At 36.6% G+C, this 18,035-nt stretch overlaps 1 protein-coding gene across 5 annotated transcripts in view; it reads left to right on the top strand.

The window, feature by feature from the left end:
* Positions 1 to 18,035, top strand: part of VPS13B (vacuolar protein sorting 13 homolog B) — a 433,030-nt gene that overhangs the window by 281,781 nt on the left and 133,214 nt on the right. For all 5 annotated transcript variants that reach the window (XM_064706432.1, XM_064706433.1, XM_064706436.1 and 2 more), the window contains exons 32-33: positions 6,146 to 6,272; positions 7,976 to 8,119. In XM_064706432.1, coding sequence (XP_064562502.1) covers positions 6,146 to 6,272; positions 7,976 to 8,119 — 271 coding nt within the window. The remainder of the gene's footprint in view (positions 1 to 6,145; positions 6,273 to 7,975; positions 8,120 to 18,035) is intronic.

Genomic DNA, 18,035 nt, shown 5'->3' with positions numbered 1-18,035 from the left:
TTTAATATACTTATGTTTATTCTTACCCAGTGTATATTAGGATGACTGGGTCTAAAGATCCTTTTTTGGAATCTATTTTTCTCATTTTGTAATACTTTAGTGCTATGTGGGGCAGTATAGAATCCAGCCTATATCCAGGTTTTTCGTAGTTACCTTACATAGTTTACTTTACGGAAAACATCAGCATAGATACCAGCCATTCCTTTTCCATTCCCATTTGTAAAAGCATTTTTGGATTATTTAAAAATAAAATGGCAAAAATTTTAAAATAAATAGTATTGTAATTTAATCTACAATTGAAATTTTGGCCTGGTTTTAAAATTCACATGAAAACCAAATCATTTTAAGTCAGAGATGTATGGATATCAGACAAACAAGTATCTGAAGGCATTTGATATAATTTATCATTTAAATGCTTTAGCAATCTTTACTCTGAAAGTAAATCCTTTGAATTTTCATACCACTTTTTCCAGAGTTCAGTTCTTCTACTACTTAATACATTAAGGAGTTGTTTCCCCGCCCCCGCCCCAACCTTTACACTGCAGTTTGGAAATCAAGCTGTCATACTCTAAGACAAAGTTGTTGAATACTTGCAGGTGTTTTAGTGTAAGATTCTTCAAGAGGGGCTGCAGTGAAATGCTGGTGTGATGCCTCCTGTGTCTCTGCAGGTCATGCCAAGGAGAATGGGGGAACTGGAACTCTCTGGTAGGGTGGATGCAGCCTTGCAGAAAAAAACTGTCTAGGTGCTGTGGTGTACTGAGGATCAGGGATCATAACTCTTTCCATTATGAAATGTTTATACTTCACCATGGATGTTATAAAAAGCTCCCTAATGGTGTAATATATAAAAAGAATACTGGAAACAGTCAGACAGTTCTAATAAGGTTATGTACAAATGAAACCTGTCCACATTTATTCCCTTTACCAAACAGCATGTGGGGAACTGGGAGTACTTAACCAAAAGAAGTTTTCTTGATTGAAAACTGCTTTTTCAGCTTGCAGATCTCCTCCTCCCTCTCCCTCCACTCAATGGAAAAAACAACAGCCCTGAAGGAAATAAAGAAATATATCCTCTCTTGAGGCCTCGCCCCCATCCCTGTGCAATCCTTCTACAGCTCCCAGCAGCAACTTCTGCTTCCTGCAGCCTGAATAAACTTTGTTTAAAAAAAATAATAATTGAGCTTAAACGCATTACTTCTCTGTGTGGTAATGAATTGAGTGTGGCAATATACTGTGTTACAGTTTTGTCCTTGGCATACCACCATCTGGAACAGCTCTCATGGAGTACATCAGGGAGCCAATGATCTGTTGTACAAAACACCACTGCAAGGATCCTCAGAAAGGTTTCCTGCAGATTTTACTTTGAATAGTTTTCATTTTCATGCTTTTTTAGAAAGTTCTTGGCTGCTTGCCAACTTCTAATGAGGAATGATCAGAAAAAAATTGGTCTCTAGATCTTTGTGTAAGGAAGTAGGGCATTCCCCTTGCATCTTTTGGAATAAAATGCAATGCATTTTTTTCAGTAATTTATTTTAATTGTTGTCTTTTATGGTACCTTAAGTTGTGCTTGTATTCATACTGTACAAAGTCTTTCTCAACAAGATGGGATGTTTTATTTTTTATATTAATCCACAGCAAAGCAATGCTGCACAGCATTCTTCATGAGATAGAAGTTAGCTTTACTGAAGTCTTCTAATACAAAAATAGTAATTCTTTACAGCCAGGTAGTGTACACTTGTTTATTTTCTAATTTTGTTTATTAGATGGTCCTCAGAATGTTGCTATGATATTTTACTGCCATGTGACATGTCTTTGCAACACCTCAGAAAGCTGAAAGGATGTGAATTAGTCATCAGTAGTTAGATATCCTAAAACATTCCTAATACATTTGTATATCAGGGATTAGCTGATTTAAACAGCTATATGGGAAGCCTGCAAGAGAAAATTCTTTCATAAGTCTCAAGTTAACATGCTGTCTTAAATAACATCTTCTGACGTTTTGCAAGCCTCAACACTATTAGAGAACACTTTGACTTTGTGGCCTATTTCATGCTAATATTTTTTTTCTTTTTCACATCACAAAATTCTCCATGAGGACTGATCTTTCTGTAGCTAGTAAAATTACATGGTGCAAATGTGCTTTTGATTGTTATTCGTGTACTGAATGTATACAAGTTTCTCCCTGATTTAGTGAATTTTTATGTATATAGGGGGCTCAAAGTCAATAAGGTATTATTAAGAAAAAAAGACAATTAATAATAAGGTAAACATTTCCAAATTTCACATCTAGGTTATTTTTAGCTGTTAGTGACCATGTTTTCTGTTTGTTTTGCTTACTGTTTTCCACGTGAGAATCACAGTAGTAGGACTTAGTCCTACTTGTGCATTTTCTCAGCTTATCCAGTCTCACATCATCACATCTCCTTAATTAGGGCAACATCATCTCTTTGGCAGTCCTTCCTCTTTGTATAAATTCAACGTGCTTCTGACTGGTTATAATCAAGTACTGATGATTTGATTTGATGTAATCAAATGTTGTTGCTCCCATTGCAAAATTCTGTTCTTCACATTTTTTTCTCTCTTCTTCCCACAACATTCTTTGTCCTATTAATCATTAGATGTCTTTGCTTTCACAGCACTTCCAGACCCCTGTCTATCCATTTCTCTTTTCATGTCTACTTTCATTTGTTTTGACTCACCTACACTCCCTGCTCATCAGACCTCTTCATGCCACTTATCAAGACCAATGTGTTCAGTGTTTCAAAGAGGCACTGCCTTGTTCACTCCTGTGTGATATAAAGGTGTTTGCTGTGAACATTCACACTGTTATTGCAATGCTTTATTCAAAATCCTTCCAAAAATTGATTTCTAGGATACTGTAATATAAAAACCAGGAAACAGGTTGCCACTGTGATATCATTACCCATGCTGCGGTTAGTAGTTTACTTTTACTTCCCTCTCTGCGGGTGTGTTTTTTCTTATACTTAAATTGTAAGCCTTTGAGGACAGATACCATTTTCATCCTGTGCTTTTGCAATGTGGATCTGTGGTCCATAACCAGGGTTTGTGTTGTTGTGCAGATAAAGCCCAAATTCTGTGCTAAGGCACCTCCAAACCTTATCACAGTTGCTTAACTGCCTTGTTCCTTTGCGTTAGCATATGGTCTTTCAAATGCACTTACTTTTAAGTGTAGATGATCAACTGCTTTAACATCTTTAAAATACTAGCTTTTCCTTTTTTTTCCAAGACAAATATATAACAGATGCATAAATGAACCACGGAATGAATGTGCTGCAGACATAGAGCCATCATTACACTCTTCACAATCAAGTTTTTTCATAAGCTCATGTGGCGTACACCTGTGTTAAGTTAGCCTTGCACTTAGGTGCAGTGTGGAAGACTCAATAATTCAAAGTGGAATTTGTTTCTTTGTTCCTTTTGTACTCTTTCTCATATCCTCTCCCTTCATTATTTACTGTGCTCTGTTTGCCTTCTGTTTGTACTTACAATTATTTTCCTAATACTTGATTTGGCTGAGGTTCAAATTCACCCACAAGAAATTCAGAAAGTAGTAAGTAGAGCTGGACAGGGATAGCACATAAGGATGATTAAAAAAAATAAAATAAACCAGTAATCAATATATATTACCAAAAAATGTCCTTTAAGATGCAGTGTATTGCGTATCTACTAGTATAATGTATGAAAATTAAGAAATGGGAATATGCATAAGCTGAAAAATAATTTGATCAGTGATTGAAGAGAGCCAATTGAGGGTTTGAGGTTCAAAAAATAACTTGCTTTTACAGCTCTGTTTCATATATTAAAGTCATACTTACTAGCATTTCAAGAAACTTCAAGTAGAAGTTTTCTAGTATAGTTATAGCTGCATATGTTCTTTCATAGAATTGTTCTCCTGTTTAGCTCTTTCATTGTCCTGAAAGAAAAAGGCATTTCTTTCTCATCCATTGAGAAGGGGAAATAGGAACTGGGTAAAAAATAATTTGGTTTGAATCTAAAATGGAAGTGGTGTCAAGGGGAGAAACAATTGTAGAACTCCAGCTTAAGTTGAAGAAGTTCACTAGCCACTAACAAGTCTGATTTCTAATTTGGGGATAAAATGAGACTAACCTTGCTCTAAAAGCCATCATTAGAGCCCAACAGAGATACAGCTGACCAAAATGCTAAATCTTTTAAGGTAAGATGGTAGTTTTTTCATTCACTAATTGGCTTATTCTTAAGCTGCACACTTATTATGGTAGTGTGCAGCCTTCTCAGCAATGAGGGCCATTTGAGGCAAAAGTTTGTTAGAGTTGTGCTCTGCCAATACTAGCTCTGTGGCATCTGCTCTTAACTTCTGTTTACTGTTGCCCTAAATAGATTTAAAAGCTTTAAGGCCTACCTCCACTGTATAATTTATATTCCCTTATAGATCATCATCCTTTCTACATGTTTTGAAGACACTTTTAAAAACTATTAGTAGAATTTGAAGCATCAAAATTGAAATACCTAAGCACTAAAATGAATTCTGTATCTTTTGCAGTATGAATTCTGTATCTTTTGCAGTACATCAAATTCCACCTCAGGTTATGATTTAACTCTCAGCTTACAAACCATCAGCATTTGAGATTGTTTGCTTTTCTACAGAACCCATTACAGAACCATTACTAGACTATGCATCACAATGCCCCTTCTTAATCAAGAGAGTTCAATACCTGTTCTGCAAGCAGTCAAGTCATTTCTGCATAAACAGGCATAAAAGCATATTGGTTAATAACATTAACATGGATGACTCTAGCTGATGGTAGGGGCTAATTGTTAATTGTGTAGTTCATGTCTGGCTCACTTGTGTGATTTACACTGATGCCTGAACTGCCATGTCTCCATTAGAGATGGCAAAATTAAAGGTAATACAGGGAGATGTGACTGACATGCTGATGGAGAGTTCTACATGGATGTGTTAACTTCTTCTCTAAGCCCATGTAGTTTGTTTTTTAAACTTGCATCATTTCACAGCTGACAATTTTCTATTTTGTAAGCATAGGAAAACTTACCTTAGGCCTATACCTTTATGATGATTTTTAGAATTTCCTTGGTGAAATGTGGGTATTTGATGTTGCTACAAACAATAATAGGTAAAAAGAATTAGAATTATCAAAAACTGTCTTGATGGAAGGAGTCTCCCTGGAATTTAAAGTGTATCCTCTTTAGGGGCTGAACTACATCTTGATCTCATTACATTTTTTTTCCCTCATCAGAGGGTCTCAGATGGCATTTTGTGGCAATAGTTTATTTGACCTGACCCAGAAGATTCTGGCCATTTGGAATGTGTTGTCATAAGCTATTAGTGATCCATCTCTAAGAGTTGTGCTTCTAGGCTTACTATTTGGTTAAGGGGGGGAGAGAGAAACCAAAAAAAACCTCAAAACTAAACACCTGGCTTAAAAATAAATTCAATTACTAAGATTAATGACACAAATATTCTTGGTAAGTAAATGTTGATATTTAGCTGAAAAAGTACCAGAACCAAGCAGTGACAGACAAAAGGAGTTGAGGAAGAACTGACATCCCTGTTTTTTAAATAATTCTAAACATCTTGGACAATAGTTACTGATTTCATGTCAGAGTCCTAGTGTTGCATGGGATTTGCTAGTTTAAGTTTTCATGTATTTCATTTTTATGTCAGTTTCATGCATATTTCTTCAACATGGACTTTTAATGCACAAATTCCAATATTATGTAGGCTTCAAAACAGCCATTTATAAAGGGAAGAGCATCCGCAGGCAAGTTTTAAAAATACCGGTAATAAAGTTTGCATCCTTCTTCAAATTATTGTGTATAGTGCATTAAACAGGAGAACAAGCAGTGTCAACTGTCAAGTTTGTCTACCTGGAGATAGGTTGAAGAGTCAAATATTTAGACATACTTATCCTGTGAAATGAAGATATAAGTCTGCCTTCAGAATTGCAGTTAATATGATTTACAATAATGATACTTAAAGATTATTAAGGTAGCAATCAAATGCCCAATTAGTACTGAAGAAGTTTTCTGCTATGTGCTGGATGTAAAGAATAATACGGAAAGTTTTTGCCTCTTGACAGTTTATAATGTAATTTAATCTTTACTTTTCTTTCCCTTTGTTTCCTAGCATAAGGCGGCACCAGGAAAGGAGAGCTATTTTAACTCCCATTTTAACAGATTTCACCGTTCGAATAACTGCAGCTCCTGCCATTATTTTTACAAAAATTGATGCTGCAGAGAATTTACACCCAGAGGTTTGTAAAAAGTGTCTACAGAAATAGCATAGTTTTTAATATATGTTAATATATTTTAATATATGTTTTACTATATTTTAATATATGAATAATATATTAAGATTTTAATATATGAATAATCTTAATATTTTACCACTCTACCATTTGAAGTGTTCAGGTGAGTTTTCAAATTGCCAACTGGAGAAAGGTCATGAGCTGAAATATTCTTTCTCTGCTGGAGAAAGAATTTTTGTTTAGCATTTGATACTAAAGGCAGACCAGCCAGAGGTAGATAAGCCTGTTTTCAGTTCCAAAAATGGGAATCCTTTAATGATTTCCAGCAATATTTTTTAAAAGTTTGTGATGGAAAGGTGTTGAGAAGAGGTGCAGCATAACAAAACATTGTATTCACAAGCTTCTCATAAAGAAACCTGAAAATGCTGTCTGTAGACTATCTATAAGAAATTTAAGCTGAGTTCTCCTATCCAGATTTCCAAGACCCCAGATTGCCACTAAGCATCCATTTCCCTACTTTTGCCATGAGTACTTCCAGGTACTCAGATTTAACAGTCACTTTTGCTGGTGTGTTGTTCAACTAGTTAAGAATAAATCTGTGAAGCAGGTTACACACAAAAGGTATTGGCTGACTTTTTGCCATTAGTTTGTAGCTCAAGAACATTTTATATAGGGAAGATACCAGAAATTTTTTGTCAGCTCATAAGGATAATTTCCCATAAAAACGCCCTCCTGGGAAGAGCAGAATTGGTACAGGAGTGTAAAGGGTACTAGAGGTGTATTTCAACATGCAGTGGGTGTACATTGTTGGAAAATAACAGCTGGTGGGCAGAGAGAGAAGAAATCAACAGTTTCACATTTTGTGTAAAGGGTCACTGGAAGGTTAAATGGAAAATTATTTAATGTAAAAAAGAAATAGAAAGCCCCAGTATGGCTGCAATGCATAGAAGTTATTCAAGTTTTAAAAAAAATCTGATCTTCGCTAATGCTTATGTTCAAGAATTTCAGTGTTTTCTACAGATGCATTCTTCTTGTTATCTATTCCCTAGATGCCATTCCATCATGAAGGGAGAGGTCTAGTTTAGATTAAAGCTTGAGCACTGTGCAAACTTCTCATGAGACAGAGCAGTTCTTCTCCCCTTCTGTCTGTTTTTCATCTCTTTATTGTTTGCCAGCAGTGGTGAAGGTCTCTATTTGTGCTAGACAACACCAATAAAACAGTGGCTACTCAGCTAGTGTTGCCAAGGTATTAAGAATGGCTTGCAGGCAAAGAGAAATCAATCAGGTTGGCTATCAGTGAGTTCCAACACATGATTTCATTTTAAATCAAGCAGAGTTTGTGTTTAAACAAAAAATCAAAAAACGATATCTTTTTCTTTGGAAGGAAAGGAGAACTGGAATCATTGCCAAGGACACTCTGACAGCCCACTGATACTAGCAAGAGATGGAAACAAGGCCTTGTGCATGAGATGCTTTTCTTGCAAAGTTTGCCTTAACAGTTCTGCTGTTGAAAGCCATGCAAACAATAAGCCATATCCTTTAGAAGCATGGCACACCAGTTTCTCCTAAAAGACCACATTTGTACTATATATAATGTTATATATAATGTTAAGTATTGACTACAGCAGGGGAACCACAACACAGTTATGTAGAGGCTGAAAATTATTTTCCCAATGCCTGTTACTTAGTATTTTCCCTTAATTTCACAGGAAATTTTGGTCTGTGGTCATTCTTTGGAAGTGAATATGACAACAAATTTGGACTTCTTCCTCAATGTGGCTCAAGTGCAACTTCTTCAGCAGCTGGTAGAAGCTAATATGGTTGGACTGGAAGCTTCCAGTAGCACCACTGAGGTAGGTTTTTCCCTGGCTTGCAACTGGATTTTTAAGAATTCCATCTGCAAAGTAGTGTAGCTCTGAGCAGGTGTTTGTACCATCTAGAAAAGATTGTATAGGTAAAGGAAATACATGTTTTTTGTTGTTTGTATGATCAGTTTCAAAATGCATTCTGATGTTGATTAAAGAATAGAAAGAGTGTTAAGAGTATTATTCAGTAAATGCGGTTATTATAGTGGTTCTGTAACATCTTATGTACAAGGAGAATTATCTTATGTAATGTACAAGGAGAATTATGTAAATGAGGAAGGAAACAAATTTTTGAGAAGTAGGTTTTTGAGATTATTTGGTGTTGAACTTTTCCTGAATCTTTGGTATTTTATTGTGAGTTCACATGCTACATTGTCTTTCACTAAAGCTAGTAAACTATAAAATCTTTTCTGTGCCTAGTAACCACTACTCACATTAATGGTATTAGGGACTCAAGTCTCTAAAATTCAATCCACCTCTGAATATTTTCATACTTCTATAGCAAAAATGTTGGTACATCATGAGGGATCCTGCATCTGAACAGTTGGAATATTAATGATTAGTGATCAGCAGCCATCTCTTGAATTTTGTAATTCTTTGTTGTTGGGACTTGATACCTCAGTTTATATTGAAAGCCAATCACAGTCACAGACTGGTAAGTTTAAATTTCACACTTTGACACTTTTGCACTGATACAAACAAAACAAAACAAAACCCAGAAAAACAAACAAAACAAAAAAAAAAACAGGAGAAGGTAGGGAAAACTTTTGCCCTAAGAAAAAGTATATATTTCTTATCTTCAAAACTTGGAATCTAGTCCAGCATCTTTAAGATAATAGAAGTTAATAAATGACAAAGTACTAATTCTGCTGGAATGTCTGTTGGACCTATTGAGGTACCTTTGCAAATAAGAACAAGAGTTGGGGAAAGAGTTATTGAGCAAGACGCAGTCAACTATTCCAAGAATCTGGCTAATGGGAGACCTGGAGAAGATTTTCTCCTTCCTTTCCTGAATCTCACAGTTTCAGCATTGCATGTGAGTCTGGGTGAAAGCAAGGAATGCTCTAGAGCAGCCAAACTATTTATATTCCTCTCTCTTCACCCTGTCAAAACCCCAGAAGTTGTTTGTGCTAATCGAGGCATCACATCACCCCCCATTCCTTTATCACTTCCCAAGGATAGAGAGAAATAAAGGGCATTGTTTCATTAACATTTGGAAACATGAAAGATGTAGAAAAGAAATGCAGTGTATTTTTCTTTTCCTTGGACAATTTACAGACACAGGGCCTCTTTTGGAGATGAATACTGTAAATTATATATAGAAATATCTTCAATCAATTATTTGTAGAGCAAATAGAGTTTTTCCCATTGTCAGTGGAATGGACAGAATCAGAAGATTTGAATAGATGCCAAGAATCTAAATTCTGAGTTGGCTTTGTGCTGAAGTGCTGCATGACTTACTTGGACTGTAAAAACTTAAAAGGAATTTGCTACAAAATTTCAGAAAGACTTTTGTTGACTACATCATGAGATACTTATTTGCTGTTCTTCAGTAACTCCCTTGCATCACTGAGGTCTCCTGTAATGAATAAGGGGATATTTCTGTCTCAAGGTGTTTGCCTTGTCTTTAGTAAGTCATAGAACTACATCTGGATTTACTGTATTGGAAATATAAATCCATTGGTTTGTTACTTTTTGTCCAGTTCTGCCTCAGTAATGTGTAGCTCTGTGGGTCTAAGTGAAGCCACCTTATCCTCTAATATATGCACATTTAGTATTGTTCTTTAGTCATCAGAAAGAAACATCATACACTGATTGTATGCTACTGTTTTTACCTTGGTGAGTGAGATCAGGAGCACATAGCTTTTCATACTTCACACCTGCATGTTATTTCATTGCAAGAATCAAAGCATAATTTATGTTGAAGACACTTCTGGAAACATTCCTTTACTCAAAAGAAGAGTAATGTCCAAGCTAGATTAGGCTTTTCAGGATGTTGTTCAGTTAAATCTTTCTTTACCTCAGAGAAGTGACCATCTGGATAATTGTCCTGTGCTTAATTACCCTTGCTTTGGGATATTTTTGTCTTTATATCCATGCAGAATTTTGCCTGATAAAACCTTCAGTCATTGCCTCTCAACATTTCACAGTACCTTTCCAAGAACAGTCTGACTTAATCTTCTTCATAGCCCTGCTTTAAGTAAATGGAAACAGTAATTATATGCTCCACCATCATCCTTATCCTTCTCTCTTTCTGAAAAGACCTAGCTCTCTCACCCTCTCCTTATAAATTCTGTGCTTTAGCTTTTAATCCTCTTGATAATCCCCTGCCTATTCAGGTTTGTCACTCTTCTTTTTCTGCTGTTGAGCTCAAAGCTAAAGACAGTGCTCGGGATGCTGACATGCAAGTATCTCATCATCTCACCTCTGATCCAGTGCTGCTGCTGATGCTTCCCAGTAAATGCTCAGGCTCCCACACTACAGGGACAGTCTTGTCACATGTTCAAGTGATCATGTGATAACATTCGAAATAATCACATGCTCAAGTTGTTGGCCCCCAGGACTCTTGGGTTCCTTTCTGCAAAGCTATTCTGTAGCATTGACCTCCAGCAAGTTTTTGATTTGGGATTTTACCATCTCACCATTTCACAGAACCATTTAGGATGGAAAAGACCTCTGAGATCATCAGGTCCAAGCTTTGACTGATCATTGCCTTGTCAGCTAGACCATGGCAAGTGCCATATCTAGGTCCAGGACTCTGTGTTTACCTTTTTCCTTCATGAGGTTTCTGTTAAACCATTTCTCCATTTTGGCAATGTCCCTCTGAAAGCAGTTTCAACAGCTCCTCCCAGTTTTGTGTCATCTGTCATTGGATATGTTTTGTGTCATTGCCAAGATCTTTAATAAAGACATTAAACATGATCATGACTATGGGGAATGTCCGTCAGTAACTGGAGTTTAGCTGTACTTTGGAACATTGAATGTTCCTTTCTGGTTTTAGTGCCCCAGTGTGGTTTTTACCCACCTCACAGTCCATCCATACAGTTCACACATGAGTGTTTGAATAAAAGTCAGCTATGGAAAACTGCCTAACCTTGGACAACTTTGCTAATGGCAAAGCACATGTTATCTAGTACTGTGTCCGTAGAGTCAATCATCTCATCACAGGAGGAAATCAGATTGGGGTAAAGCATGACACTCATCAAAGCAGCAACCCCTTGTTTAAACTTTAAAAGTGTGATTTCCAATATTTGGTGGTTTACAGGGCAATGGTGTAAAGGTTTGTGTAGACAAAAAAAAAAACCAAAAAAGAAGTGATGATTTATGGGTAAATCTCTTTTTTCTTGAAGTGTTTTAATATTCTGTAAAAAGTTTCATGCCAGGTCTCCAGTGCTGTGTTTTTACTTACTATAAGACCTAGCTTTATACTGTTTTATAAATCTTTGATGTACAGTGGGCCTATTGTACTGATTTCTTCATAAGGTATAGTCTATTATTGCAAAGAATATTGCTTTGATCTACTTGACAGCTTTAGAGTAAGGACACATATGTGGTGTTTGATAGATTACCTGAGGGGGAAAGAATGTTGCTGCCTTTTTGTAATTATTCACTTTTTCAAAATTAATATATGCCAAATTGTTAGAAGAAGAATATATAATGCCTACACGTGGAGAACAGAAATAGAAGTGCTAGGAAATGAAATACAAATATAAGAGTGAGGTGCCATTAATGTCCTGATTTTGTTCAGTGATACATCTAATATTATAGGTGAAATATCAAGAAAAGGGCCACATTTCCTTCTTCTTAGAAGAATTTTTAATATTCTGGTAAAAGTATTTCCAGTATAAATGATAACTACTTTAACTGCTGATCAATGATAAAACAGGTGAATTTTCAAGGAGTTCATTTCTTCATCTGGTGAATCTATTTCCTGGTGTTCATCACTTACCACCTGGAGATTTTTGGCAAGACTTATTTGTCATACTATCATTTAGAACCAGAAAACATAAGAACTCCTCTTTGAAAAAGAAATTAAATTCACACCAACACACATCTTGGTCTGCTGCTGACCATGTAGGAATGCAGAGTAACATATCTAACTGCAAGTCAGTGAATGTTACACTCCTCAAATATGGCTACTGAGGTCATTAGCAACTTTTAGTTTCCAATAAGCTTAAGATTAAGCCTAGAGTTTTGGAAAAAAATTGATGTATACAAAACTTATTTCTTTTAATCTGTCCTAAAGATTGTTCCTGTCTGATAACTACACTGGAGGCATTGAATGCAAAGAACAGTTAATTGTATCCTTCTTGAAAAACAAAAAGGTACTTAGAAATGCTTACTTTTTATTCACAATATCTTTGTGAGGACTATGACTCTAGATGAAGAAAAGATGATTGCTTTTAAAATTCAAGGCAGCTTGAGACATCTGAAATAGTTTCCAGAGGATGTCTATTGAAAGCATTCACTCACTTTCTGTTCCCTATGGTATATTTCTCCTTATCCCCTCCATCACAGAATCAGTCACAGAATGTGTCAGGTTGGAAGGAGCCACAGTGGATTCTCCTGTCCAACCTCCCTGCTCAAGCAGGATCCTCCAGAGCACGTGGCACAGGATTGTGTTCAGACAGTGCTTGACTGTCTCCAGTGAGGGAGACCCCACACCCTCTCTGGGCAGCCTGTTCCAGTGCCCAGTCACCCACACAGTAAAGAAGTTCTTCCTCATGTTCAGGTGGAATTTCCTGTGCAACACTCTCTGCCCATTGCCTTTTGTCCCATTGCTCAGCAGCACCAGGAAGAGCCTGGTCCATCTTCTTGACACCCTCCCTTTAGATACTGATAGACATTGATAAACTCCCATCTCAGTCATCTCCTCTGAAGTCATTCTCAAATAGGCCCAGCTCCTCAGCCTTCCTCATAACTGATGTCCCCCTCATCATCTTCATAGCATTCCATTGGACTCGCTCCAGGAGCTCCATATCTCTCGTGTACAGAGCATCCCAGAAATGGACTCAGCACTACAAATGAGGCCTCACCTGAGCTGAGTAGAGGGGCAGGATTGCCTCCCTCAACCTGCTGGCAATGTTCTTTCTGACACACCATAGGAAACCTTTGGCACTTTTGGCCACAAGAGCCATATTATTGTCCACCAGGACCCCAAGGTCCTTCACAGAGCTGCTTCCCACCAGGTCACCCCCCAGCCTGTACTGATGCTTGGGGTTATTCCTCCCCTGGTGCAGGACCCTGCATTCAGCTCTGTTGAGTTTCAGATGGTTCTCTGCCCATCTCTCCAGCCTGCCCAGGTCCTTCTGAAGGGCTGCACAGCTCTGTGGGGTATTGGCTGCTTCTCCCAGCTTTGTGCCTTCAGTGAACTTGCTGAGCAGGCACCTGCCCCTTCATGCAAGTCAGAGATGAAAAGTTAAACAAGACTGGATCCAGTACCAACCTTTGGAAGACACCACTAGTTAAAGGCCTCCAACTAGACCCTGTGCCATTGATCACAATCCTTTGAGACCTGCCACTTAGCCAATGCGCACTTTGTCTCATCCCTGCTTCTCAGCCTATGTAGTCTTGTTTGTTTATTTTCTGCTAGCCCAAAAGTCCCTAGCTATCCTATACAGTCTGAAATTCAGATAGATATCGAATATACTAATAAAAACAGCATAAGCTCTTTCTTGAAAGAATGGACAAACTCATCATCTTTTCCTTCCATCATACTTAGTCACAAGTTTTTAATTGTAGTGAGGAATGCAGCACTCAACAATCAATTTTTGAAAAATATGGAAATATTTTCTCACAGTTTAACTAGAAATTAAAAAGTTGTCCCTGTTTTGGATCCCTCTCAGACCTCCCTTGCCCCTGGCTGGCATTCTTTTATTTTTGCCTAAGCAATGAACAAGCCTTCCAAAGTTCTTCAGTGTGCTTGGTATTATACTCATGTGCTGCTAGCCATTAGAATACAGTAGGTTCTGCACAAATTTGATGCTTAAGTTACTTTCCCCCACAAAATACATGAAAAAAAATCTTCTTGTTGAACTGCAGGAGCAACCGAGTTGATGAAGTATGGACTCATGTGCTGGCAAAACAGTCTCACAAAGAATGATCTGGGACTTGAAGTTTCTGATTGGAATTTTTCTTCATAGCTGATACATATATCAAGCATAATTTGGAGTCAGAGCCAACAGGCAATGGGCACAAGCTGTCATTCACCTGGGGGAAGTGTTGAACCAAACAGGGGAAACCTGGTGTGGGCACATCTTTGTTTTCTTTCAGAAATTCCAGGCATGACCTCATGTTTTCTGCTTTGTTAAAGCCTGCTTTTAAAAATGTATTTGACCTTTGAGCACTCTTCCTAGGCTGCATAAGTACTAGCTGCAGCAGTGTTTGTCTCCTTGGCAGATGATACTCTGCTTCTAGACGTGGCTCATGCCAATCACTGAGTAAAGTCCACCAGCAGGCGTGGTGCTGGTGGATTTTGCCCATGTTCCATGGGGCAAATCCCTGTGTTCTGATTAATTACAGCAACAACCCACCAGCTTCCTGAATAAATGATATTAATACTAGGGGGAAGCAAAAGTTCTTTCAATTTTGGCATTTTGTTCTTTTACCACAAAAATTATATTTGGAGTCTAACTACTGTAAATATTGGCTATTTCAAAGTGAGCAGCATGTTACTTGTATTCATCCCAATAATGGGCAAGGCTGGGGGAAGTACAGCTCCTATCTGCTCAGACAAGAGCAAGAATAACCAAATGCTTGAATAAGTAATAAACAATTCACCATTAAAGTGAACTAATTAATAGCTGAGAAGCATCCAAAAGGGAGAAGGCAAAGAAAACTCATCTATGGCAGCTGATTCCTTCCTAGCTCGGCTAAATCTGATTGTGTGCTGATTTGTCACATTAGACATGCTGCAGTAATATTTGCAGAAAGTGTAAGTCATTTTCTATTGCTGCAGATGAGGCTTAAAAAAGCTTTTCTGATAACTTTTAAAGCCCTGTAAAATGTTGGCTTAGGAAGTCTGGAAGAATATGCTTAAGAAATATTTCTCTGTGCTTTCTTTAATTATGGTTGTTGGTTTTTTTCTCAAAGCATCCAATTATATCTACTTTCAGAGAACAGGAGTCTAAAAAGATCTTTATTCTAACTCAGTAGTATTGTTATTTCTTTATTTCTGTTTAAGACAATCTCATCAACCAGTTGTTGCTGTAACTTCACTGTAAGATAAAGAACATGGTCAGCAGGATATATGTACAAAAGTGCTGTTGCAATTGCATCACACATAAAATTTGAAGGAATGATAGCTAATAGAGTTTATAGCATATTTTCTTGCTGATGATACTTTAGCAGAGCAAACTTTTGAGTGATGAGCAATTCAATTGCACTTTAGTTAAGGCTATTAATTACTTGTATGAAAAAAGGAAAGAAAATTTGTTGAAAACAAGCAAAAATTTGTTTTCCATTTCTATTTTGCTTAGAAAATAATAACAGTGAAAAAACAGTAAAACAAGTTCCAGATAATACTACTTAGGAAGCCAGACAGTCAAAGTGTGAAATGGCAGATGCATATGTTGCACAGATGTTGTATTGACTGGATAGTGTTCGTATGGAAAGCTTGTGTAATTGGAAATATTTTTAGTATGTTGAAACTTTGAGAAGTTGGCATTCCCATTTGCCAGTTTCTTTTGAAGAAGCTGTTTATCTTTTGTCTTTTAATTACTGAAATCTAAGGTAATCAGTGTTCAAGAGCCAAAACATTCTTGGTTTTTATATTTTATACAAATCTGTTGAATTTAGGTATGTCTTGAAATCATCCTGAAATGTGTTGGCACATTAAAAAAGCTAATACTGTGTAAAAATAACTTTCTGAGGGTTTCAAAACTTTTTTCATTATGCCTTTGGTATTTGTTGTAGTCAGTGAAAAGAGAGCTAGCTTAGTCTGTGGCATTAGTAATGCCCCAGAAACAGTAGGTATAGAAATACGAACTAATAAAATATTTCTCAGATTTTTAAATTTTTTTTTAGCTTGCACAATTCCTGTGATCAGGTCTTGGGTACCTGCTCAGTTCTGCCCATGTTTTAGAGCTTTGAAATTTCATTCCAGGGAATAGCAGGTCATGCAGCATCTATTACCATAACTTTGATGTCCTGGACTATGAGATGCTTTCTCATGGATTTTCATCACCTTAATTGAAGAATCACAAATTTATTGCAGCTGGAATTAATGTGTTCAGTTTATTGATAAAATTGTTGGCAACAATCTCATGACCTGGGATTTGTGGACTGCCTTTTTGCATGAATTAGTTAGTAACTGTAGCTTCCTTATTTTAATGATTGTACATTTCAAAGAGTAAGCTATTACAATGCTTCTAACTAGGTTATAAAACATAAAGTTTCAGATACCAGAAATGGAGTAACAAAGTAAAGAGAAAGTAACAAAATTTGGATTATTTAGGTTTGAAATACTTAGATTCTCAAGCAACTTGACAGGGGTTAGCTTAAAATTAGGCTTGGTTATTCTCACTGTGTTGGTTTCATGGATTTGGAAACAATGGAATATATCCAGAGAATTGTTTTCACAGTTGAGAAGGATTGCAGAAAGCTGCAGTTTCTAAGCACATACCACAGCTAGATCCCCAAAGTAGCTCTAATTTGTGTGACTGGAGTTAGGAAATGTCTTATGCCTTCATTCCTGCACAGTGAGGCCACTTCTGTGTGCTTCAAATTGAGACTGTGCCTTGTACATCCCAGATGGATTTGTAAAAGACAACAACTTCAATTACCTAAAAGCTCACAAAGTTTTGATAAGGAAGAATTGCATTTCATGTCAATCTGTCTAATGTCCTTAGAATGTGAAAAGGAAAAATTAAGAAGTAGGAGACAAAGGAAAATCTGTTTTGCTGTAAAGATGTGACCTTTAGTTTCTCTCCTAGAATTACACGCGGAAAAAAGAATTTTCAAACTGATTGTTGCCTTGAAAATGGCTCTTTGAAGAAATCTTCATGCTTAGATCCTGCAAATACAAAAAATAAAGGGCAAAAAAGTGTTTATAGTCTCTCTTTAACATACATAATTAGGAAAATTTTAATCTTCCAATGAAGAGTCTTTTCAGTAAGCATTTGGACTTATGTAGTTGAGCAAGATCAACAAACATGTTAAATAAGATAGATATTAAACTGACAAGGTAAAGAATTCTTAGTATAGTAAAACCAGACATGAAATTACAGATTCAATGTGTATTTCCTTTTTGTTAGGAAGAAAGCCGGTTTTCTTGCTGATTTTTGATGTCCACAAGCACACAAAATATGTGGGGGGAAAAAAATGGAAAGTTGTATCTGATAGCTGTTTTAGCACTTCATAATTCAAGAACAGTTTCTATGACATTTAATGTTATGTTTTCTGTGACCACTTAAATTAAGGTGATAAGATGTTCCTGCATATCAAGATTTCACATAAAATATAGCTTGGGAGGAATTTACCCAATACAATAATCTACAAAGAAGTTCATAAATAACATTGTTCCAAATATTCCTTGCTTCAACACGGAAGGATATTTCGTATTGTTAACAAAAGGAAAAATGCAAATTATTTCTCTAGAATACTGTGAAGCTTCATATCAATAGTGTTTAAAGATTCCCATGCTGGAACAAATCTAATGGGAAAACATCTCATAGGGGTTGTTGTTATTTTCTGGAAAAATAACAGCAAAATAAAAACTTAGAGTGAGAAAGGAAAAAAGCAAACAGGAGCCTTGAAGTGTTGGTTTTCCTCTGTGTTCCCATCAATACTAGTTAAAGACTAACATTAACAGATTTTTTTCTCCTCTCTTTTGCTATTTTTCCAGATGTTTTAAAATAGAGCATAATGGGATAGAATTATTTTTACATGAGTTGTAAGTACAAGT

The sequence above is a fragment of the Zonotrichia leucophrys genome, chromosome 2 (assembly GCF_028769735.1).
Source record: "Zonotrichia leucophrys gambelii isolate GWCS_2022_RI chromosome 2, RI_Zleu_2.0, whole genome shotgun sequence".
Lineage (NCBI taxonomy): Eukaryota > Metazoa > Chordata > Aves > Passeriformes > Passerellidae > Zonotrichia > Zonotrichia leucophrys.
The sequence above is the reverse complement of the archived record's forward strand: the minus strand, read 5'-3'. Positions and strand labels throughout refer to the sequence as shown.